This window comes from Callorhinchus milii, unplaced genomic scaffold (assembly GCF_018977255.1).
Source record: "Callorhinchus milii isolate IMCB2004 unplaced genomic scaffold, IMCB_Cmil_1.0 Scaffold3, whole genome shotgun sequence".
NCBI classification, from domain to species: Eukaryota; Metazoa; Chordata; class Chondrichthyes; order Chimaeriformes; family Callorhinchidae; genus Callorhinchus; species Callorhinchus milii.
Window position 1 is genome coordinate 74,206,270 of NW_024704744.1, and position 23,672 is coordinate 74,229,941.

At 42.6% G+C, this 23,672-nt stretch overlaps 1 protein-coding gene across 1 annotated transcript in view; it reads right to left on the minus strand.

Moving 5' to 3' along the window:
• Positions 1-1,973: 1,973 nt before the first annotated feature.
• slc24a3 (solute carrier family 24 member 3) overlaps positions 1,974-23,672 on the minus strand; it is a 141,519-nt gene continuing 119,820 nt past the window's right edge. The window contains exons 11-17 of the mRNA XM_007898328.2: positions 18,923-19,083; positions 18,226-18,496; positions 14,732-14,898; positions 9,983-10,097; positions 7,900-8,012; positions 5,818-5,883; positions 1,974-3,727 (exon numbers count right to left, since the gene is read on the minus strand). Coding sequence (XP_007896519.1) covers positions 3,578-3,727; positions 5,818-5,883; positions 7,900-8,012; positions 9,983-10,097; positions 14,732-14,898; positions 18,226-18,496; positions 18,923-19,083 — 1,043 coding nt within the window. The 3' untranslated portion in view covers positions 1,974-3,577. The remainder of the gene's footprint in view (positions 3,728-5,817; positions 5,884-7,899; positions 8,013-9,982; positions 10,098-14,731; positions 14,899-18,225; positions 18,497-18,922; positions 19,084-23,672) is intronic.

Consider the following 23,672-nt stretch of genomic DNA (forward strand, 5'->3'; position numbering starts at 1 on the left):
CTGTGTCCTAGTCACCAATTCCCCAGATACAATTGATTAAAATTGATGGAACATTGTTGTGTGCAAATTGGCTGCCCCTTTTGCCTGTAAAATACAAGAGTCACTACACTTTACAATATAACCTTGAAGAACTTCGAAAAGTCTTCTGACATGAAAGGCAGTGTATCAAATGCAAGAAGTTTTTTATGATTAAGTAAAACTTTTTCTAAAGACTTTGCACATGTGATGTGTTTGATGTCACTGTCATTGTACCCACTACACATGGGTGGAATGTATCGCACTGGAAGCTCGATTGTGGGCACTTTCACACTGACATTGTTGTCCATGTTCATGGCAATCGATGGATGCCAGGAGCATCCAGGACGGCTGTATGAGGAGATGGAAGGGAAGCCAAAAGTCCTCAACTAGATAATGAGTGGTACCCATTGAGTGGATGAAGACCCAACAGATAGAAACCCAAAACCCCAGTGTGCTGCTGCTGAGATTGTGGCCAAGAAGGTCACAAGAGATCAGATTGACCCAGGAAAGAAGGCAAGATGACCACTAAGTGAGAACAATCCTAAGCAGAAGCAAGCTGGGCAAGACAGATGATGTCTGGACTAGGAAAGCCAAGAGATCTGCATCTGAAGGGTTACGGTGTGATCACTCATGCTCAATCGTCTATCAAGGGAGCTGGATGGTAGACCTTATACACGGGCCATGGGTTAGGGAAAGACGCTAAAAGTTGAGGGAAAGGAAAATAACGATCAGGTAGGAGGCATAGGTGAGTTCAACTCCAGAATAGCTGGCGTGACTGCAAGCGGCAGACGTGAATCGACACCCATACATAGAGACCCAATTGACAGGAGAGATCGAACCACACGGGAAGTAGTCAAGTGGCTCAGTGAAACTTTGGAGGGGGTTCTGTATCAGCAAAGGCAGTTGCAATGGAGATGGGTCATCTTCTATTTAGTGAGCCCAAAGGGCACTCAGGTGCATGCCATCCAGATGTTCTATAAACTGGCCCACAAGCTGGAAGGACTGGTTGCAAAAGGGGCTGAAGGGTATCGGGGGTGGGGGAGAGAGGAGGAGGAATATAACACTTAGTCAAGGGAAAGGCCCAATTGGAGCTTGGATGGAGTGGCCATAAAGAGAATTGGAGCAGGTCAGGTGCATGGGGAGGATATCAGTGAAGCACTGGAGGCCAAGGGAGCCCAGGAGAATGTTGGAAATACAGGACGTAGATCGACCCTCCAGCATAGTGGCCCCCATTAGCCTGGAACAGCGCCACCATAATGGGATAATCTCCTACAAAAGGAAAGCCAGTGGATGATCCTTGGAAAGAATCTGGAGGGATATAAAAGGCTTTTCCATGGCCAGGATTGTTGAGTTTGTAGAAGAGCTTACAGGTAAGAGAGCTGATTTGCCTTATTATGAAAACCCTCTACACATGGTTTACCTGATCTATTCAAGTAGGAGCTGATAAAGTTAACTTGTTGGTTCACCAATTATGGCTCATATTGACTGCTTCTTTCAAGACACTCCCATGCCCACTTCAATACTGTTGTGTACAGAGCCATCCCATTGATCCTGGTACAGAATATGAAGTACATGATATGATGCAATTGATATATGTAGTGTACTAGGCTATCCTGATGACACACAAGCAATGTAGAAAGCAATTAATGAATATGGAAAACCAGGCTAATCCAATGATGCATGTACATAGCATTGACAATTGTGAAGCAAAAATGATGTCTTGAAACTTCAAGCACACAGAATGAAACAGGTCTTTTCTCACCAATCAATCTTAATCACACATTGATCCTTTGGTGAAATTATTTGAGTTTAAAATTGATTTGGAGATCTGACTTGGAGTTGGGGAGGGCAGTAAGGGGTGTGTAAAGGAATGACAAAATTATTCGCGGGTTCTGCTGTGATTGTGGCTGACGACGTAAAAAGAGAGAGAAGCAGAGAGAGTGAGAGAAGAGACATTAACACTGTAAAGATATTTACTGAAGTCACAACACAGGGGAGATTGGCACTGAGCAGTATTGACAGTGCAGTACAACAGCTGGTGAATAATTCACAATACATTACATAAGATTCACTAGTGGTAAAGCCCAACCCTGAATATCTATGAAGGGTTGAACCTTCCAGTGTGTTAACTCATTGTGCATTGCACCTCTAGCACAAAAAAACTTTGTTTGTGTTGAAAATATGATTTAACACTATCCGTAGCAGTAAGTGTTGGCCTGTAAACGTTGCTGAGGTGTGATATGCTGCACAATATTCCACCCCCTTTCTGTTCATATTTCAGGGATTCGGTGGTATTGTTTACATATTACCTTTTTTTTAGAAAAAAACAGACATTCAGATCAAGACGACTAACTACAATCAGTGTTGTAGAACCGTTATTTAACAAATTTTGTCTACAAATCTACCAACTACAGCAATGCACTAAATCTCAGCTGTCTTCCCCAGCATTGCTTTTCTGTAAGAACTGAATTAGGACATTTACTAAGAGCGGTGGCTCAAGCATGCACAAGTGCACCGATCTCCTGTCGAACATTCCTGTAAAACTGTGCTGTGAAACTGCAAGGTGGCTTCCTGTGCTGTTTTTATAAATATATAAATTAAAACATGCTTTACTCTTAAAACTACCTGTACACACAAAACTAGAGCAACATCTCTTCCTCAACTCCACTATCTGCACCTTAATTAATATATTTCCAAATCTAACACTGTGCAGAAGAGTAAAACTTTTAATATAATATTTTATATATTCTTACCTTTTGAAAAGGAACAAAAATTCCCGATATATACATCTTCATACCATCAATATACACACATGTACCATTGTCTATGTGAATGTTACAAATAAAAAGTTTCGTGCAATTGCACCTCCTGAAAAATAAATCAAAGTCTTGGCAGGAGGGTCTGGGTGTCTGAGTACAGACTGTAATACCTTAAGATTTCAAATTCCACCACTCAGGTAAGGGATGAAAGGATGTGGTTGGTTCCAAATGTCAACTCCATCTTCCTGTCAGTAGTAGGTATGCTTGGTGAGCATAAGGCTAAGATGATATGATATGTGTGCTCTTGGTTTATAAGCACTCCCTGGGAGAGGGAACAGAGAATGGAGGCATAGGAAATGGGAGGGGGGAGGGGGTTACAGCTACAAGGGAAGGTGATCCCTTGCATCCAAGAAAAACCTTGTTTTCTTCAACAGCAAGTGCCACAGTATCACACATTATCTCTATCACTCCCATCCATCCATTTTAGGCCAAAATAGAGACTCTTTCCCCCCCTCCCCGAATCTACTGAGAAGCTACAAAAATGGCAGGTGCGTTTCCAGCCTCAAGTTAATTAGCAGCCAACAAAATCGGAACAGTTATTTTTTTTGTCACAAATCCACATAAAGACGTTCAAAATACGGTCACGTCAATACAGGTTGAAAATTACGTCTTGGATCATGTTCTTTGAAAAAACAGCTCCAGAGTGCTCCTCCCTATAAACCTACAGGACTCTAGCTCTATGTAGTTAGTTTTGTATTGCACAGATACCAAGCTGCTCTCAAGTCATCCTCGTTGTATCATCATTGGTCTCGGCACATAGGAAGGTTCACAAAGGTGAAAACATTGAACTCCATCATGATGGAGAAGGATAAGAAGATGGCGTAGAGGAAAAAGGACACACACCCAAGCTTCCTATCCAGTTTCCATTTATTCAAATGAACACCAAGTACCTGAAAGGAAACAACGGCAGAAACTTTTAGTGTTTGTAATGGAACCTCGGTTTCAGTTTAAGTGGGTGGCAGAGGGTAAAGCCACTGCCCAGTCATACAACCCGTAACATCCCAGTTCATTTCCTGTTTAGTGTTGAGTTAACTGATCCCAAACAGGTTAGCAGGTGAAGTGCTGTAATTCTTTTCCGCACCCTGAGTTTTTTTTTGAGGGTGTGGGGGGTGGTGGGGGGAACAGAAAATAAATCAGCCAGATTTCTCCTGATCACTATCAAGTAACTACTGTTGGAAGATGCCTGTGTGTGGATAATAATCCTAATAATAATCCTTGCATTTGATATAGCGCTTTTCACGTCGGGAGGACGTCCCAAAGCGCTTCACAGAACACACTGTAAAGTGAATTGACTGTATATTTGTGGGCGAACGCGGCAGCCAATTGCGCACAGCAATGTCCCACAAACAGTCGTAGATTGAAATGACCCAATTTTATTTTTTTTGGTTTTGGAGGGATTATTATTAGGCTCTGTGGAGTAAGGAAACTTGCCCAAGGTTTCGCTCGGCCTGGAATTGAACTCGGGTCTCTCACTTGCAAAGCGAGTGCTCTAACCACTGAGCTACAGGACTCCACTCTACAGGATGTTGGGTGAGGACAAAATTGGGCTTGGCTGTGAAACCCTCCACCATCAAAAGCCCACTGTCCAGAATGGCAGACTGACACCCGTACAGAACATTTCTAAGAACCAGCCCCTTTAGGAAGTGAAAGGAAAATATTTGGGTGTGGGGAAGGGAGATGTTCGGGATTGCAGTTTTGCCACTGCAATAGCATTAAAACCAATATGCCTAGGAATTTCAAACCCTGATTTAATCATAGCACTGATATTGTCACATGCTCCATACAACTACAAACACACTCCTAGGGTAGTTCAGTGGCAATTAGGGATTTGTGAAGGGACATTCAGGGCAGATGCACAGCTAGCTCCTCACACTTTTACTTTCTGCCAATTCTATATTGCCCTCTCCTCCTCCTCTTCTGAAAGCATTTGATTATTCTTTCCTCCTGTGAGGTATGGTTCCATACAGGTATTTTGCCCAAACACCGATCATGTATAACCCTCAACAATGAATGGTTGGCCGTTGATTTGACTACTGGACCATATCAGCCGGGCCTGATCCTGTCCTCACCTGAGGTCCCCATGTGCACACCTTCTCGCAGGGCCATCTGGATGGAGTCAGGAGCAGGAAACCTGTCTGATTTTCCCTCTCCATAAACCAGAGTTAGAAGACCAATTGCTGTGATTTATCTACTGCCTCAGTTTAGATCAGCTAACTCAACACACACCAGGATTCGAAAGTGGAAACCTTCCAGTCTTTAGGGGCTGGTGCTGCACAGCGTGGTATTTTTAATAACAATAATTATCATAATCTTTGTAATAATTAGCTGATAAAACATCAAAACATCTCAAAGCGTTTTACATGGAATTGCTGTTGTGTAATGATTGTGCATTTGTAGGCGAATGCAGCAGCCAATTTGCAATCTTCCACAATGTGTAATGTCAGCCATAAATTGAATAACTATTTTATCTGATGGCAAGGAGGATAAGCGAAACTCCTTTCTTTTTGAATATTATCATGCCATCTTTAACTGCCATCTGATCAGATGGAATGGATTTTGGTTTCATGTCTCATGGCACTTCTGACAATGCTGCACTCCCCCAGTGTTGCATTGGAGGGTCAACCTGGACCATGGGTCCAAGTCCCGAGTTGGGATTTGAACCCGAAATCTTCTGACCCAGAGGAGAGAGAGCTATTCACTGAGACAGGCTGACACTGTGAAACCATCGGAGAACCCGGACACATTTACATGTTTATTCAAATAACATACACCTTCCTTCGAGGAAGTGAAGCAAAATAAACTCATGCACTTCTATTTCGGTAACAATAGGGAAACTTCTCGAATAGGCAAATTGTAAGGTAAAATTATTGCCAACTGGTCCTGTGCCAGAAGATGTTGATAAGACAAAGAACTGTTAGCACTGAAGGGGTAAGTGAACCTGTGGGGAAAAGACAGTTTTACTCCAAAATTCAATACTTACTGTGAGAAAAACGGAAGCTAACAGCATTCCCACTGAATATATAAGCCCCTGGCTGTTCAGTGATATCTGCAATGCAGAGAACAAACATGAAAATATTAACATTCATATATAGAAACTTTCACAGCAATTAAAACAAACAAATCTCCCGAGTGAAAGTGGATGATTCCTGATTCGTGAAATTGGGAGTCTATGAAAATGCAATCTAAGAGATTTCTTAAATTGAATCTGAATTACCCTGATGTGCTGACTTGTGGACCCCTCTCTCTCTAAACCCAGGTTCAAATTGGAAGTCCTGAAACTGGACTTCAATTTCCAGCTCACAATATTGCAGTATTTTGTCTTTTCAACAATATTCAAAAAAAAAGTATTTTGTTAGTTGGACCCTGGCTTTACACTGAGTTATTTTGTTCCGTTAAAAAGTTCCCTAACGTTGCATGAGGACAGGTTGAAGGGAGGATGTGTCTCTACGCTCCCTATAGCATAGTTGAATGGCTTGCTGAGAGTTGCTCTCTGAAGATTTTCACTGGAGCAAGTTGCTGGAGGGCAACAGGTGCTTGTGGTGCAACCACTGCGTCTTGAGAAAAGGAGAAACTGGAAAGGGACAATGTGCGGCAAAAGGAAAAAAAAAATCAGTTGTGTTGAACAGCGCATGAAAGCTCATATACCAAGTTTGTTGAAAAGATCCTTGTTCGCATGGTAAGCTGTTTAACAAGACTCAACATGTGACCAGCTTTATATATAATCGGGTTTGAGATCCACTGCTGCTAAAGTGATAATATCGCTATAAATTAGTTACTTGTCGACTGAATTGCGTCCGTAACAACATGTTGTCAGTAGCAATCATTCCCAGATCATGATACAGTTGAAATGCAGAGGAAAGCTCCCTTTAGTCTGGCTCAACAATAAGCCATAAACCCAAACTCAGAACAACTTCCCCATGAGATACAGGTATCCTCATTCAGTCAAGTTGCCAACTACATGCCAATTGTTGACAAAGGCATTTGAAACAGGCCAATTACTAAATCGTTTTTCTAATGTTTTATTGTGTAAAACCAATACATCATGTAAATGTTTCTGTAAATGATATAGCAGTGCAAATCCCTGCAGTTGTGGATTCTAGACTCATGCTTTCTGAGTGTATGTTGATTGGTGTTGGTGGGCATGGTGTCTTTGCTTGTGGACAGGAACTATTTTTGCTACTTTTCTAATGGAATTTCAAATCAAACAAGTGGTGGAAAGATTTGCTATTTTCAGTATTAAGCCCTCAAATTGTAGGCAGATCTTTGCTTCTGGCTCATGTCCAGCAGGCACTCTATTGAGTGTTCAAAGTACATCTCATGTAGGATATTTTGCTCTAGCAGAGAGAAGTTTTTAATTCTTTCAGCGGGGGTTGGATTCATTTCCCAGACATGAAAGGATTGTAAATGAGCTAATCCATTGCGTCAGCTAATCTCAAGAATTTATTGTAGTTAATAAAGGTGAAACCATACCTTAGTAAACCATACAAAATGCTCGTGGATGGGAACTATTTTGGCTTACTTTTTGAATAAGATTTCAAATGCAACAAGTAATGAAAAGATTGCTATTTTTTGTGCTTCTGGATCACATGTCCAGCAGGAGCTGCATTGAGATTGCTCATTACACATTTCAGGCAAAGGTCAACTTTGTTTCGAGTTAGCTTATCCCATCCAGGGCAGCAGTTGGGATGCAACAATTGGCCCCTGATTTGGGGAGCAGAAAATCAGACACATTCCCACTCCTGATCACCATTCACAAAGCTCTTCACTTTCATGACCATTTCACCCTCCTTCCGGAGGAAGAGAAGGAAACACAGAGGTCTTATACAATAAGCAAATAAGGTGCATTTGTTGGTGAGGCCTCAGTCATGACATCAAGTCTGCTGTTCAGCCTATTGTTTAAATAATGGTGACCTAAGTGAGGCAATGGGAGGTGACAACGACCCATGGAATTGTACCTCATCAGAAGGAAAAGGAGTCAAATTACCTACCAAGCAAGCCAGCGGGAGAGCTTTGGTGATGTTTTGTACTACACACTTGTCTAGAAAAGAAAAGGAAGACTTACATATGATCCGTAATCCACTGCAAGCGTCTGTATGGTCCAGGGAAGACCCAGTCCCACCAAGATGTCAAAGACGTTGCTCCCAATGGAGTTTGAGACTGCCATGTTTCCCAACCCTTTGGATACCAGAAATAGTCAATCAATACCAATAACACCAACATTTGTATTACGCAGGCAAAATGAGTAGTTAGAAGAAAGAATGAGAGCAAGGATGATGGCCCAATAGCGGCTAAGCAACTGATAATACAACACAAAAATTTACAATACAAATTAACATTTATATAGCGCCTTTCTCATCAGGAGGATATCCCAAGGCATCCAACAATTCTACTCGCTCTATATCACCCTACAGAAATATGTTTTCTGCTAAACCTAGTCAGTTTTCTTATAATGACACAGAAAGCGGTAACGTGCGGGCTAATGTAAATGATGACCAACAATTTTCATTCACCTCTTCATTTATTGGCTACTCTTCAGAGAAAGAAACCCAGAGTTCTTATACGGTAAGCAAGTAAGAAATGTTATAGTACCCTATCACATCAAAAACCTCAACACTGCACAAGTAATTACTGACAGGCGTTTTTTGCAGGTGAATGCTCTCTCTACCTGTACCCTCAAAGGTAATTGAAGTAGAAGTCCAGAATATCTCTATAACCTGTTTAACTTTGATATCTTATTTTGCTATTACATCTCCATAATCCCAGCAGTTGAGAATTCATCATTTGATCATCTCATCTGTATTTATTCATATAACTCAAAACATGTTCTTAATCAGTGATTCATCTCACTCTTATTTGAAGGTGAAATCAACACATCTTAAATCACTTTCAATGGGAGTTTCTTCACTAGTCTACAGGGGGAACATTTCCTTCGAATTTTACATTTTATTTGATGTGTACAGTATTTGTTTTTCATTCATGTTTTCATGTTTTGTCTTCACTACTTGCCACTGCATCTCCATTCCTTCCATCATTTAAAAGTAACCAGATCATTTCTCATCTCGATCTTACTTTCTCCAATGAAAAAAATTAGTTCTGCGTGTCTCTCCACATAACTCAGAGCATTAAATCCCCGGAATTATCTTTCTCAGGCTTTTCTGAATTCTCCCCACTAGGTTCTTTTGAGGTAGGATGCACAACGTTGCACACCATCAGATGAAATTTGCAGTCCATTTAACACATTGAATCTGAGTGAGCTGCTAACTGGAGTCAAAGATTACACTAGGCGTTCAATCTTCTGGCGTCTTTTTGTGGGACACTTCTTTGCACAATTGGCTGCCATGTTTCACCCACAAAATACAGTCAATTCACTTTACAGTATATCCTGTGAAGCACTTTGAGACGTCTCAACAACATAAGGTGCTATGTCAATTGCAAGAATTGTTATTATATTATTATTCTGTGACTTCACTGTTGAGAAGAGCACTGGGGCTTATCTCCAGCACATCCAGTCACACAGATTGTGAGCTTCACCCAAGTATTCCAATTTAGGCCTCATCAGTGTGTTACCCAAGGCAAACATAACTTGCTTTGTCTTACAGTCAAAAACGCCCTTGAGATTCATCTTAGTCGGTTAATAGCTTTGTTGGGAACAGCTTCACACTGACCAATACCTCCAATTAATTGACAACAATCACATCACCTCTTTACCGCCTTTAAATTGACCCAAATGCCTTCTTCCTGTTGTGCATACATGCACACATTTCAGGTTTTCCATTTCTGCCATTCCATTTTTTCTAATTTGCTTCAGTGCCACAAAGTGTTGCACCACAAAAGGAAGTTACTTTGCTACTTAAAAATACAATGGCAAGGTCTCGAATAATAATCTTGACAAAGGAAAAAAAAGGGGCACACACTCAGAAATAGCCTATTCAGACTGAATTACCTTTACATAGTGGTAAACCCATTGAATGGGCTACCCCGGGGAATCAGTGAAAGTAAATTCATGAGGGATTATGATGACTTCCTGGCAAAGAAACTGACTGAGGCATAGGAGCAACGCAAGACTTCTTTTTACTTATGGTCTCTTATGGTTCTGTACGTTCTTATAACTTGGTTATTATTGCTGACTGCTGTTATGCTCTTACCTTGTCTAGCAACGATGAGGCTGGCCATGCAGTCCGGTATACTAGTTCCAGCGGCCAGGAAAGTAATTCCCATGATTACATCTGGAATTCCCAGTGTGTACCCGATCACTGTCACCTAGGACAATAGCACATTGTTAGAGGCAGTACCCAAAATTCTGAAGATCTATGTATTGGGTTTCTCAACCTCAATTAACTCATTAGCGATGTGTCTCAATCTCCACTGTTGAATCACCATTTATCGATACTGGGTTGCATGTTTTACACACTTCGTGATAAGGATGATCCTCAGTATTTGAAGGGTGAGCTGTGAGGAATGACTAGATAAGCTGGCATCCTTCAGCCATTGAAATAAAATACTGAGAGGACCTTATAGATTGGTAAATAAGAGCGAAATAGTATAGACAAAGTAAACCAAGAACAATGCTTTCAGATTTGCCGAGGCAGCAGGACGGGAGGGCAATGTTCACGGTTGTGAACAGCGATTTCAGGACAGAGATCAGGAAGCATTTCTTCACACAGAACATAGTAAACGGCTGGAACAGGTTACAAGGAAGGTTGATCGTGAGGCCAGTACAGTGCAAAGTGGCTGAAATATTTGCCTACACAGTCACTACATTTGACAATTATTTGTGAGGCACTTTGAGATATTCTGACGTGATAAAATTCTACAAAAGTTGTTGTTTAATTCATTTAAATCAGAACCTTGTGAACACTAACAATGATTTATTTTCATTTCCAGTGAACAAACTGCACATTCCAGGATTTAAAATTCCACCATCACTCTCTAAAACATGCCTAGAGGTTTGTGAACACAGATCTGTGGCTCTGCAGTTTTTAAGTTGAAGCTCTCAGTAATCAAACAGAGAAGTGCTTGTTTGTCTCTTTTTGCTGCCTTGATCAGTTGATTTCTTGATGCAACACATGGAAAAATCACTTCAGGCATAAATTCCTATAATTTCACAAGATCACTTTGGTTGGTGAAGGCCCTTCTAACCATTTAATCTCATCCCTCCAGCAAACTAACCCTACCATCTTCAGCATCAAGCAGTTTCCTAAAGGAACACAGGGACCTCAATTGCCCTTCTTGGTAACCTCTTCCAGCTATCGATTATCCTCTGTGTAAAGAAATACTTCCTATAACACCAATGATAATATTTTGTTAACTATCAATTAAGTTGCTTTACTGTACAACGTAATCCTTTGGACAGCAGAAACCATTTCATATGTACTTAAACTAGAGAGGATGGATGGTGCACAAAACCTTTTACTAAGGAATTGATCCGATGATGGGTTTGGCCTGTAGAAAGCAATACTGAAATGCTATTCTGCAACAGCAAACGCAATACTTGACTGAACCTGACATTTTAACAATAATCTTTGCCTTTGATATAAAGCCTATAACATCACAATGTCTCAAAGTACTCCACAGGGAAATGTAAGTGCAGTGAGTGTATTTGTAGGGAAACACAGCAGCTAAATTGTGTGTAACAGTGTCCCACAAACAGCCATGATGTGAATGACAAATTTAATCTGGATGCTTGTTGGCCTGGAAAACTCCCTTCTCTTTTTTAATAACGTCACAGGGCTTTAACCTGAACAGGCAGATAGTACCTTGATTTAACGTCCCATCCAATGGACAGCACGTCTAACAAAGCAACTTTCCTACAGTGTTGCACTCGAGTGCCAACCTAGACTATAAGCACAAAGACCCTATGGGGGGCTTGAACCAACAACCTCCTTCTCCAGCGTACTAACAACTGAGCCAGGCTGATGCCTATTTTACAGTCCACCCAACTTCTCTTATGATAGCTCCCTCTGCTTGCAGGACGAGAGCAAAGATGCATACAAATCTCCAGGAGGTACAGTTGTTTGATGAGGGATTCACATATAAATTGACCTACGTCCTCCAAGCAGACAAATGAAGGACACTGCATTGTTCACAATTTTACACTATTTAACCCTCATCCTGATTCATATCCCCTTTTATTCTCTGGTCTGAACTGCTCACCTTCTCTGTACAAAAAAGATAAATTACAGTGATAATATTTCACCCTATTTATGCCTTTTCTTCACTTTTTTTGGTTATTTTGTCCATTCTCTCTATAATTGCTAAGCTGTGTCACACTCTCTTTGGGGAATTCTGTGTAGCTGATCCTTGAATTGGGACATACCGCTCCCATCCATTTCTTCACTAGAGAATTACTCCCGTTTCCTCCATACACTTGCATCATATTACAAAAACACAAGCTACCACTCCTGCAGTGAGATACAGGATCAAGCTCTTTAGGCAGTTCCTCAATGTTGTAAATGGTTATGTATGCTCAGATGTATATGTATATGTACGCGGATGACACCCAACACTATTTTTCTGCCTCCACCCTCAACTCCAGGACCACTGCTGTCCTGACAGACTACCTGTTGGATATCAAGTCCTGGATGAGGGCAAATTTCCTACAGTTGAATGTGAACAAGTCTCAGGCCCTCCTGATTAGCTCGCGCCAGCGCCTCTGCACCTCAGGCTCTGGCAGCATCAACCTCCATGGTTGGACACTTCAACTCACTAAGCCAGTCAGGAACCTCGGTGTCTTGTCCGATCCTCAACTGTCTTTTCTTCCCCACCTCCAAGCCATGACCCGCTCTGCCTTCCCTCACCTCTGTAACATCGCCCGACTCCGCCACTACCTCACCCCTCAGGCCGCTGAAACTCTTGTTTATGCCTTCATCACCTCCAGGCTCGACTATGCAAATGCCCTGCTTGTCGGCCTTCCCAACTCCTCCCTCCACAGGCTGAAGATAATCCAGAACTCTGCAGTTCGTGTCCTCTCCCGCACCAAACTCCCTGACCTCATCTTCCCCATTCTTGCCTGACTCCATTGGCTCCCTATCCTTCAGAGGATCCAGTTCAAGACGTGAAAGGCTCCCAACGTGAAAGGCGCCAAACAAATGTAAACTTGTTGTTGTTATTGTTATCTTATAAAATAGGGAAATTCCACTGCATCTTATCGTCAAATCTCATTCCGGGGACATGCACAAGAATATCACAGTACAACAAGGCAGAGATACTGAGAATACAGAATACAGACAAAAAATGTTACACCCAAAGAAGGTGCAGATAGTGAGAAGACGAGAAAACTGAGGTTTCCAACACGGTACAGTCGGGGAATTCTCTACACAGATAATGATCAGGAAGATTAAAAGCAGGAAGTTATATTTGATCTATCATGTCTATCAAGTGTCTATCATGTTAAAGCATCTCAGCAAACACACTGGAATGTGTATTGACTTATTTTGCAGGAAACAAGGCTACTGTTTTGTGTACAACAATGTCCCAGAAGCAACAATGACCAATTGATCTGGAGGATCAATATGGAGAAAAACTCCCTTCTCTTTGTTGGCTGGAAGAAATGTCTTTTTCTTTTCAAATATCACCATGGGAATGCCAACCTGAAGAACTAGTAATCTAATAATAATAATAATCCTTGCATTAAACTAAAACTGTTTCAATTTCTACCAAAATACTATTTATACTACTAATACAAAATACTAACAAACACTACTACTGTTCCATGTGTATACAGACAGCAGTGTAATAATAATCCTTGCATTTGATATAGAGCCTTATCATGTCTTCGAGATGTCTCGAAGCGCTTCACAGAATATAATGTAAAGTGAATTGACTATATATTTTATGGGCAAAACGCGGCAGCCAATTGCACACAGCAGTGTCCCACAAACGGTCAAGGATTGAGTAACCAAATTCTCACTATTATTATTTTTTGAAGGGATTATTACCCCCAGAAAAGCATTCTGCCAATTGACCAACAATCGAGTTCTAACTTTCTGCTAGGTAAACAGGTGTGTGGAATAAGGACTAGTGGACGAGTATTAGCATTTCAACATCTCCAACATTGCAGTCCCCCAGTATTGCACTGGAATGATTAGTCGATATGTCAAGTCAAGTCCCCAAATGAGGCTTGAATTCACACTTTCTAACCTAGAGTCGAAAGTGTTAGCAATTGACCTATGTTGATAACTAAGGAACAAGATGTACCTTTTTTCTTTCCATCATCTTTCCCAACATCCTCCTAACGTGAAAGGCTCTGAATAAATATAAATTTGTATTGTATTAAATCCAGGATTGTAAGGGACTATCAAACCCGTCAGGCCATCAAACTGAAGAACCATCAAAATAAAATACCAAGAGGCCATCAAACAAAAGAGAATAAGATATCATCAAATCCAAGATAGTAAGGTATCAATAAACTAGGGTAATAAGGGCCCAGTAAATATAAAATGCAAGTTATGGTAGGTTCAGTTGATGGCATTCTCAGCTCTGTCAAAAGACTGTGGGTTCAAGCCCCACATGGGGACTTCAAACTCATATAGTGTAGGCTGACAATCCAGTGCAATGCTGGGGTTGCGCTGCATTGTTGGAGATGCCAACTTTAGGTTAGACATTAAAAATCAAGGTTCCGTCTGCCTGTTCAGGTGGAGGTCAAAGAACCCATGGGACTATTTGAAAAGAGGAGGGAATTTCTTCAGGTGTCCTGGCCAACATTCCTCCAAATAAAATTGGTTATTCACTTTTTGGCTGGCTGTGGGAAACCGCTATGTGCAAATTAACTGTGGTGTTCATCGATAAAATACACTTACACTACACTTCATCCTGTAAAATGCTTTGAGATATTTTCTCAACCAATTCAAGATTCATTTTTTATTTGTTTGATCTCTTTCGAACACTGTACCTACCATCCAGACCATCATGTATGAAAAAACGGCAATCCACAGGGTCGACGAGATGAACGTGACCATAAACCACTTCTCCCAGCGAGGCTTGCTGCAGTTTGGAATGGTGAAGTACAACAAAATGCACAGCGGCCATGCAACTGCCCACTTTCCTATATGCAATATTCCCTCTGCAGAGACAGAAAAATAAAGATACAAGGGTAATTTAATTTTGTAATGTTACACAAAATCCATCGCGAGATCTACCGCTTTGACTGCGCTTTCGGTCCAACCCCTTGGCCATCCCCAGCCTGGGTGCCCAACCAGCTCGGTTAAACTCCCTTGAGATGTCCTCCTGACATTTTTCTTGGTCAGCTGGATGTATGACACAAGTGGAACCCATCACCGTGCTTAAGAGCATCTAAACCAAACCATGGATCCCACCTACACATGGAAATTCCAGAAATATTTGTTGGAATGTGCACTCTCTCTGGTGGGATGCATCCTGATTACCCAATTCCGGAAAATATCAGGCGCAGGTAGGCAAGAGCCAAGGCTTGGGGACCTCAGAGTGTGCATTGGGGGTACTGCTGGAATCTATCCAACCAAAACCGCTTAGCTTGTCATTGATATTGCTGCCTGGCAAGCTTTCCTGCTAGGACCACCATACACGTTAAGGTTTTGGCTTGCAGGGATAACGGGAACTGAGTGGCAATCCCTGCCCCCTATGACTTGTCTCCTCTTGTAAGTCCTGTTGATGAGCCAGACTGGCTGTGCTGTCATCAACAATGGATTATTGTGGATCCACCTGGCTCAGGAATTGAACTGCCGAGACTGCCATAGAGGTGCACTCAATTTTAATATTCCAATGTGAAACATGTCACCTTACAGCCAGTTCAGCTCCAGGGCCTGCTCGTATCTCCAGCCCCAAGATGGTTAGTCACAAGTTGGTCACTTGACATCCAACAAGCATGGGTTTGAGCCTTCACTAGGTGGATGGTAGGTACCAGGAACTCCCTGCTAGCTTCCTGGTGAGCAACACAGCTCAGTGTGAAATGCACCAGAGCAGTGGTACCATTTTCCTGTCCGCAGCTTAGACACATATGCCGTCCCATTGAGCAATGGTTCCACCAGTTGGAGGTGTGGATCTTAACAACAGCTGCTTACCTCTCTGCAAGCCAATCAGGGTGGATACCAGATGCTGGATTGCAAATACATGTTTAAGAACTCGGACTCCAGGTAATGCCTTTCAGCAGCTGTTGCTTCAAGCCTCAGAGTTTCCTCATCAGCTATCTGGCGAACATCTGCCTTCAGTGTGGTGGAGGACCTTTACAGGACAGCTCATGACATGCTAGTTATCTTGATGAAAGGCGCGATACAAAATGTAAATGTGTATTGTGTTGTAAGAGATACACTGAGGGACTCTGCAGATAATCCATATGATTGATAATTTCCCTCACTAACTCAGTAATATTTAGGCTAATTGTAGCTCCCCTATAACTGCCCAGATTGAGATTAGCTAACTCAGCGCATCTTGGTGGTCAAACTTGGAGCATGTCTTGGCATTGTGGCTAAGTTTCACATGGGACAAAAGTGAATTTTACCAACGAAGCTCAATTTCTTTCAAGCAGTAATTGTCTGATATTTGCACGCGATGCTGAAATAACTGCAGCAACGGGGAAACGAAACTCATCAGAAAACCCCACATGGGTCAACTTCACCACGCAGCAATTTATATTGTTTGTCTACATAATACATGACGCATCCATTTGGAAGCCCCTATCGTATCTTGGTAACGTGCAATCCAGATGTTGTTTCAACTTTAATAATAATTATTATTATTATTGCATTTGGTATAATGCCTTTCATGTTGGGAGGATGTCCCAAAGCATCCCGGTTTTTGGAAGTGTTGTGAATTTTGCAAATTAAACTGCTTTCCAAATCCACAAGCAGAAGTTTAATTTTGTGCTTTCAATCCTGTTTGCAAGTAGACGACACCCACCCACCCCCTCCCCCACCATCTGCCCCAAACATCAAACTTGTGAAAAAAGCTCTGTCTGATTTTACTTCTCACTCTTAACTTCCTTATTTGTAACTTGTGTTCCTGCTGTTTAAACACTTTACCACAATGAATATGTTGCCTGAATTATCCTTATCAAGTCTATTCATAATCTGGAAATTTCAATTAGGTCATTGCACATGATTCCATTCTCAGAAGTCAACAGATCTAACTTGATTAACCTTTTCTCACAACTCAACATTTCCAATATCTGAAGTCATCTAGTTACTTGGCTTCGTACTTTTTCTGAGGAATTAATCTATTTTCAAGGTTTGGGTGACCTTATAAAGCTTTCAAAAGAGAACATCTTTTTAAAGGCTGCCGGGAGCCCAGCCATCAATATCACGATTCCATTCTATGAAATCAACAGATCTGACTTCATTAAACCTTTCTCACAACATTCTGTGCCATCAGAGACATAAAACATGGACTAGAGAAAACAGAGCGCATATAGTTAGACTCAAATCGAATCACCATAGGCCCATCTACCAACATATACCTATCCCTCTCTAGTCCAATTCAGTAATGCTAATATTAAGGTCTAATTTGCTGTATTCAGTGGGATTCCTTAATCCAAGCAGCACAAATGGGGATTCTGGGTAACTGGATGTACATCGCATTGACCTGTCGGTAAGTAGATCTCGTCAGAGTGAAGTTCCCATGGGCTGGCGGGAATTCTAATGTAGATTCTGTATTTTGGAACCAGAAATGGGTTCCCTTGTCAAAAAAGGAACAATTTTAGATGATTCAGGGATAGACGCAGCCTGAGACAAACAAATGCATCACAGAACACTGTGATTTTAATGGTGACCTGGGCAATGGGGTGGAGAAGGCCAGGATTAAACAGTGAAGGTGTGAACAATAGTGAAGTATTTTTCGGATGCAACACTTTATCCCAATAAATAGATCACAGTGGGTACATCTTCCATAGGTTTTGGATGAAGCAGGCTCGAGGGGCTGAACAGAATGGCCTTTTCTCACCCTTGCTCTCTTCTGTTCTGTGCAGACCACACAGCATCCAGAAGCCAGGACATGAGGCAGCAGCAGAGGGCACAAGATTCAAAGCGAACATATCTCTGAGAGCTGTCAAACATACTGCACAGGCCTCACAAGGTGAAGACTATTTAATGAATAGAACAGCAGAGGGAGCTCCAAAGCAGTGAGCTGTCAAGTGCTTCTCCACAAACCTTTACAACAGTAGTTTCAAATGTAATCAGGCATAATCCACGTTCAAGCACAGTGCACAACTTTATCCAGAGACAAAGCAGCTTTGTGTCCCAATAAAGCAAATAAGGTAAAAGAACCACACACCCCACCCAACACACTTCCTGGTAAAGTCACCTGCAAAATGCACGCAGTCACAAAAACTTTACAGTGAATCCTGTGAAGCGCTTTGAGATGTCTCGCCGACGTAATAAGGTGCTATATCAAATGAAAGGATTTTTAAAATTAAACTCACTTGGTAAGTGAAATGGAACATAAAGCTCATTGTTCACCTCCTCCTCCTCCTCTTCCTCGTCATTCTCGTTGTTGTCGTTATCCTCATTCTCATTCTCAGTCTCGTTCCCAGTCTCGGTCCGGTCATCGTCCTTGTTCTGGCAGTTTACACCTCTCTCGGAGGAGGAGCAGCTTGGTCCGGTTCCATTCTCAATGTTGTGCTTGCCTGGGATTTTAATGGAGACCTCGGGCTCTCCATTGGATACGTTTTTGCTGCTTATGAGTCGTTGTCTCTGGAACAGAGAAGCGAAGTCAAGCTGCCTGCACCATTGTCTGGATGGAGGTCAGAGGAAAACACTCATATGAAAACAAAGATCTGCTTTCATTAGATAACCAGCTTCATCAGTGACTTCAGGGACAGGATAAAGTTGCACAGTGTGTGCTCAAGTGTTAACCTACGACACGAATCAGGGCAGGACTGGCCCAGGATTGACCACATCCATCAGTTGACACTGCTTGTGAGGGACTCAGGAGCAGGCACCGCCGATGGAGGTGGGAATCAGGATCAGGTTGTGGTGGAGGAGGAGGGAGTTGGCAAGACCAGGCAGCTGTTGTACCTTTACCTGTCAGCTTCGTTTGTGGGATGGGGTGGGGGGCACTTATATGTTAAATCCATTTGTTTTGCTCTCTCTTGGTGAAGGATGCGTACTGTTACATACCTCATTTATGATAATGCGGCTGGCCATGCTCAGTCTGGTTTTGGGTCCAAAATGGCTAGTCATCATGATCCTGAGACTGGCCTCGGGGAAGGAGAGCTGATGCGGATACGCTGAAAGAAGCTCATCTACCATCAGCACGCTGGAGTTACGGCAGAAGTTGGCTGTCGAGAGAGAGAATGCAAATTGTTACAGGGACTTGCGCTCAGGTTAGGCTGACAGTCCTAAGGAACAAAGCCTGAGGTATGGAGAAAATGTCTCCATCCTTCAGAGGAGACATTGAACGGTCTGCCTGCTCTTCAATTGAACATTTACAATCCCACGACATGTTTTGAAAAGAAGAGTTTCTCCTGGTGTCCTGGCCAATAACCCGCCAGATTAATCTTCATTTCAGATAAATCGTCGTTCACTTCCCAGGCTGTTTGCAGGAATTTGGTGCAAACGGCTTTTGTGTTTGTCGTATGAAATCATTATTGACGAGTGATTACAGTAGAACCCGTTATAAGGTAGTAGTTGGGATACATAAAATTTCAACCAGCCTTATAATACTACAAAATAATAATCCTTCACTCTATGGCTGTTTGTGGGACATTTGCTGCGTGCCAACCGGCTGCTGCGTTCGCCCAGGAAACAGTCACCACACTTTATAATATATCCTGTGGGTCGTTCTCCTGACGTGAAAGGCGTTATACCAAATGTAAAGACTATTCTTATTATAGTGCCTTCACCACACTATAAATTGTAGCAACTGTATGTTTTGTGGGCGATGAGACGCAATCACCGGTCACTGCATCTGCATCATCACATGACCAGTGACATCCCTGAGCGAACTCGATCTTCTCGTGTACTAAACATGGGCTGCCTTTCAGGTGCCCAAGTCATGGCCAACATTACAGAGAGCATATGCTGGATGCAGAAAGTGACGACAACAACAACAACAAAATTACATCAGGAGGACGTCCCAAGTCGCTGGACAATCAGTGTTTTGGACCTGAGCTGAGTGTCGGGATCGGGGAGGGTGGGGAGCAGAGGGGGAATGAGGGTGAACAAAGGTACAGTCGAAGAGGAGGATCTTGAGACATATCTGGAAGGAGGCAAGGGAGGGGGCAGGATGGAGTTCCAGAGTGTGGAGGCAGTGGCTGAAGGTCTGCCCGGACGTGAAATAGGCTGGAGCCCGCTGAGCAGAGGGAGCGAGCAGGTTGGTGGGGGTTAATAGGTCGCAGAGATAGGGGGAGCAAGATCATGGAGTGCATTGAAATTGAGGACCAGGATCTTGAACTGTATCCTCTGTGTGATGGGAAGCCAGTGGAGTTGGGCGAGGATGGGGGTGATCGGGTTGCGGAGCCTGGTGTGGGAGAGGAACACAGGCTGCAGAGTTCTGGATGATCTGCAGCCTGTGGAGGGAGGAGTTGGGGAGGCCGACAAGCAGGGAGTTTGAGTAGTCGAGCCTGGATGTTATGAATGCGTGTACGAGGGTCTCGGCGGGCTGCGGTGTGAGACAGTGGCTGAGATGAGTGATGTTGTGGAGTTGGGGAAAGGGGGAGAGGTTCATGGCACGGATGTTGGGTATGAAGGACAGTTGAGGGTCGAACAGGACCTCAAATTTCCGTACTGGCTCCGTGAGTTGTAGAGTGCATCCATGGAGGGAGATGCCGTCAGTGCCTGAAGTATGGAGGGGATGATGGAAGCCAAGCAGGAGGGCCTTGTTGACATTCAACCGCAACAAGTTAGCTCTCATCCAAGACGATGTCCAACAAGCATTCTGTGAGGACAGCAGTGGTCCTGGAATCGAGGGTGGAGGCAGAGAGGTAGAGTTGGGTGTCATTCGCATACATGTGGAAGTTGAGCCCATGTCTGCGGATGATGTCACCAAGAGGGAGCATATAGATATTGAAAAGGAGAGAGACAAGGACAGAGCCCTGAGGGACGTCACAGTGCAGGGGCTGAAAGTGACAGTGGAGGTGATCTGATAACCTGGAAGTCAGTCATTTTTTAGCACATGGGGAACCAGATGTGGGTTCAAACCAATGGCGTATCCACAGGAGTTTCAATGCACTATGAAAATATTCAACGTCACTGAGGGAATGGATCACAGTGCCCCCTACAGGGAATGGGAACAACAAATTACATTTGTATAGGACCTTTCACGTTGAAAGGCGCTGACACACTGACCTGACCCACACATCGATGTATGTGTGAAGTATCTGTGCTGACAAATCAGTAAATTGTTAACTCACAAACTCAGATTTTAAGTGAAAACATATCATAATATCCCAAATCCAAGTTGATATGTTCGGTATTCGGCTGTCACTCTTGCTCCATCTATAGACAGTGTTACTTGGGAGTCATAGAAATCGTAGGTTTGAATCCTAATCTTTGTTTTAAATGACCTCAGCTGAGGCAGCAGTTGGGGAATTGCAATTGCCATGAACTTTCCTGGGTTAGGTAAGGGTTTCTACTTGTGATGACTATCCAAGGACCACCGCTGGAATGTGGCAATGTCAACAACAAAAGTTTGCAACCAGCATAGTATCTCATGCAAGATAGTATTAGGCTCCATTACAAAATGTACCCAGTCAACTAGTCACCGTTGAGGCTTTTACATGAATGAATGTTACTTTAGTGGGTAATTGAGTGGTGGAACTGTACACCAGTAGAAGACAGTAACCTGCTAAGGAAGGCAACTTGCACTTCAAAATAGATTAGTACTTTCAAGAGAGGAGAGCGAAATGTAATGGAGAAACTACAAACTTCTTTCCAGAAAAGGCCTTCATTCTGTCCTGAATCCTGTGACCAAAAAGTGTTTTATCAGATTAGTTTGTCTACAGTCTTATTGAGTTCACATTCATGAGTTCACATTTATTGACATTCACATTCATTGATCCAAGTATCTGTGTAGTAATACAAACAGAAATACAGCATCACACAGAAGCAATCAATAGGATCAGGGCTGGTTGAAATACTGTCCATGGGGTGTTGCCATTTACTGACACAACAGCAACAGATCACTAAATACTTCTAAGTAAAGGCATCACAGCTGGCTTTAACATTTATGGATATTTTGCCTAAGACAGAATGGTTAAACTCGCTTCTTAGAACAACATTAACGGAGCTAACATTGAGGGGAGTCAGCGCAATGGAGGGACATACAGCTGCCAGATACGTTAAAAGCACTGAAGAGTGTTGCAGAATCTCCTGATGGTTCATTTGGTACATACAACTCTTGAAGACTTAAATTCTGGTTCTCGATATGTGAAGGGACTTTGAGGATGTACGATTACAAAGAGGAAAATCCTGTTTCAAGCTATCATCGTCAATAGGAAGTTCCAAAAGGATTTTCAGACCTCGGGTGTGATCCTGATTCACAAAGACCCTAGAGGGTTTTAGGTTTGATCCTGTTTCTGTGGTGAGTTAGCTGCTCTGCCATGGCAGCAGTGTGGAGGAGTTTTACCTTTGGTCAGTTTCGTCCCTACAGGAGATTGCGCTGGCTAGGTATTGCTCATGATAGAGCCTATTGTACCTGATCTGAGGAAGGAACAAAAATACTCAAGGAGAAAAGCATTTGTTTTTATTTTTTATAACTTTTTGCACTTATGCCCTTGAGTGCATCTAACACTACAGTACTTCCACAGCACTGCATTGGGAGTGTTGTCTGGACGATGATTATCATCCCTCTTGTATAAAAAAATCCGGTGATAATCCTCAATTTATGCCATCTTTGTTACTGACTCGTCATCTAGGTGTTGACAGCAGAAATTATTAGATATTGCCTTACCTAAACCAATCATAGTTTTGAAATCCTTCATTACAATTTGCCTTCACCTCCCCTGCTCCTTCTAGATCAATCCCATCTTTTCATGTATTTCCACATAACTACCCTTATCCCTGGTATCAACCCAGCAGTTTTCAGCTGTGTATTTTCACAGTATTCTGTTTTAATTTCACAATTCCAGCATTTTCATTTGTGTCTTTTTATTTCTAAACACTGAGGTTGCCTCTGTGTTAACTGCTGCCAGACGTTGTCTCAGCTAATACAAATAATAAATAATAATAATCCTTGCATTTGAAGAAGCGCTTTTCACGTCTTCTAGACGTCTCAAAGCACTTCACAAAATTTACTGTAAAGTGAAATGACTGTATATTTGTGGGCGAAACGCGGCAGCCAATTGCGCACAACAGCGTCCCACAAACAGTCGTGGATTGAAGTGGCCAATTTTATGATTGTTTTGTTTTGAGGGATTATTATCAGGCGTGTGGAGTAAAGAAACTTGCCCAAGGTTTCACTCTGCCGGGAATCGAACCCAAGTCTCTCGTTTGCAAGGCAAGTGCTCTAACCACTGAGCTACAGGGCACCAAGTACAACAATACATACAACAATAACTTGCATTTATAGAGCAGCCTTCATGTGTCCTTGAGTGCTTGACAGTGGCAGAATCTGACGCTGAGCTAAGGGGAGAGGTGACCATAAACATAATCAAAAATGAAGGACTTTAGGCGGGATTTGAAGGTAGGGAGGGAGGGGGCAAAGTGGAAGGACTGAGAGAGAGAGTTCCAGAATTTCGGGGCATAGTGGCTGAAGGCACGGCCACCGATGGCGGAGCAGAGGGGACGAGGGACAAACTGAAGGCTGGAGATGGCCGAGTGGAGTCAGTGGGTGGTGGTAAGCATGGAAAGGTAGGGAGGTTTGAGGGCAAGAAGGGATTTGAAAACGAGTGAGCGTATCTTGAAATCAATCCGTTGGCAATATGAGTAA